This window comes from Emiliania huxleyi (assembly GCF_000372725.1).
Source record: "Emiliania huxleyi CCMP1516 unplaced genomic scaffold EMIHUscaffold_5213, whole genome shotgun sequence".
Lineage (NCBI taxonomy): Eukaryota > Haptophyta > Isochrysidales > Noelaerhabdaceae > Emiliania > Emiliania huxleyi.
In genome coordinates, this window is record NW_005198080.1 from 1 (window position 1) to 1512 (window position 1512).

Sequence of the window (1512 nt, forward strand, 5' to 3'; positions counted from 1 at the left end):
GCCGGAGAGTGCATCGACGATATCCACAAGGTGCGCTCCGCAGACGCTTGCCTGGAGCTCGGTGGCAGTTACACCAGCTCGACTGGTGCTGTGACCGACTACGCCACGATCGTGAACATGTACAGCAGCGGCTCTGGCGTCGCGATCTCGAGCAGGCACGGCGTTGGTGGGGAGAGCCGCGACGGCTGGAATCTGTCCCCACCGCTGAAGGACGTTGCAGGAGGCCCCTTCATCAAGGTCAAGAGCGGTTTCACTTTTGAGCTCGCACTGCCAGGCACGGATGTCTGGGGGACCGCGGAGTCACAATACGTTTTGCTCTCGCCACCGCCGCCCTCCGCCCCGCCCTCGCCGCCGCCGCCCTCCGCCTCGCCGTCACCCCCCCCACCGAGCCCGCCGCCACCGTCACCGCGCACCCTCTCCGCCGCCGCCGTCACCACCACCTCCCTCGCCGCCGCCGCCGTCGCCGCCGCCGCCCTCGCCGCCGCCGCCGAGCCCGCCGCCGCCCTCGCCGCCGCCGCCGTCTCCGCCGCCGCCCTCACCGCCACCGCCGTCGCCGCCGCCGCCATCGCCGCCACCATCGCCGCCGCCGTCGCCGCCGCCGCCCTCGCCTCCGCCACCTTCACCGCCTCCTCCTAGCCCGCCACCACCCTCGCCACCGCCCTCGCGACCGCCCACGATACCGCCGCCGAGCCCCCCTCCACCGTCGCCGCCGCCACCGAGCCCCCCTCCACCGTCGCCGCCGCCGCCCTCGCCACCGCCGCCATTCTCGCCCCTCGCAGTCGCGCTCAGCACCGATGTTCAGACCCCAACTGAGAAGCAAATCCGTCATCGTGCCCTGCTCGACGCCAGCTCACTCGTCAACAAGCCGGCGGCTCTGTTGTACAACGCCTCCGACAGCATTCCCCTCGATGCACGCTTCTTCCTCATCGACAGAATCACCGGCGAGCAGCTCAACGCCACGGGCATCCTCGCCCTTTGCGCCAGCGAGGGCGAGGACTGCAGCTTTGGCAAAGGCGCCTCCGAGACGGAGCTCGAGCTGCGGCAGTACCTCAGCCGCGACAGCACGATCCGCTCGGAGGCTCTCTTTGACGCCACCACCATCGAGGCAGCAGGTGCGGCAACGGCCAACGTCTCGGTCGTGTACTCCCAAGAGATCGAGGTCGAGATCTTCTCGATCGCCATCGTGGAGAAGGGGCAGACGCTTGAGGAAGTGGCGGCAAACTTGACCTTGACGGTCGCGGCGCAGGTCGACGCGCTCGTGGAAGCGGCGGGGCTTACGGGAGCATTGGAGACGGCGAGCAAGGCGTTGTTCCCTCCCCGGCCGCCACCATCGTCGCCGCCAAGGCCGCCGCCGTCTCCGCCACCCCCGTCGCCCCCACCTTCCCCGCCGCCGTCGCCGCCGCCCCCGTCGCCACCCCCCTCACCGCCGCCGAGCCCGCCTCCACCTTCGCCTCCGCCGCCCTCGCCGCCTCCCTCACCGCCGCCGTCACCGCCGCCGCCCAGCCCGCCGCC

At 71.8% G+C, this 1512-nt stretch overlaps 1 protein-coding gene across 1 annotated transcript; it reads left to right on the plus strand.

Moving 5' to 3' along the window:
• Positions 1-117: 117 nt before the first annotated feature.
• Positions 118-1246, plus strand: EMIHUDRAFT_124421 (hypothetical protein; the record flags this gene model as incomplete). Its single annotated transcript, XM_005766098.1, has 2 exons — positions 118-247; positions 780-1246. Coding segments are annotated over 2 exons (597 nt in total), but the record flags the coding sequence as incomplete, so codon positions are not given.
• Between the last annotated feature and the right edge of the window lie 266 nt (positions 1247-1512).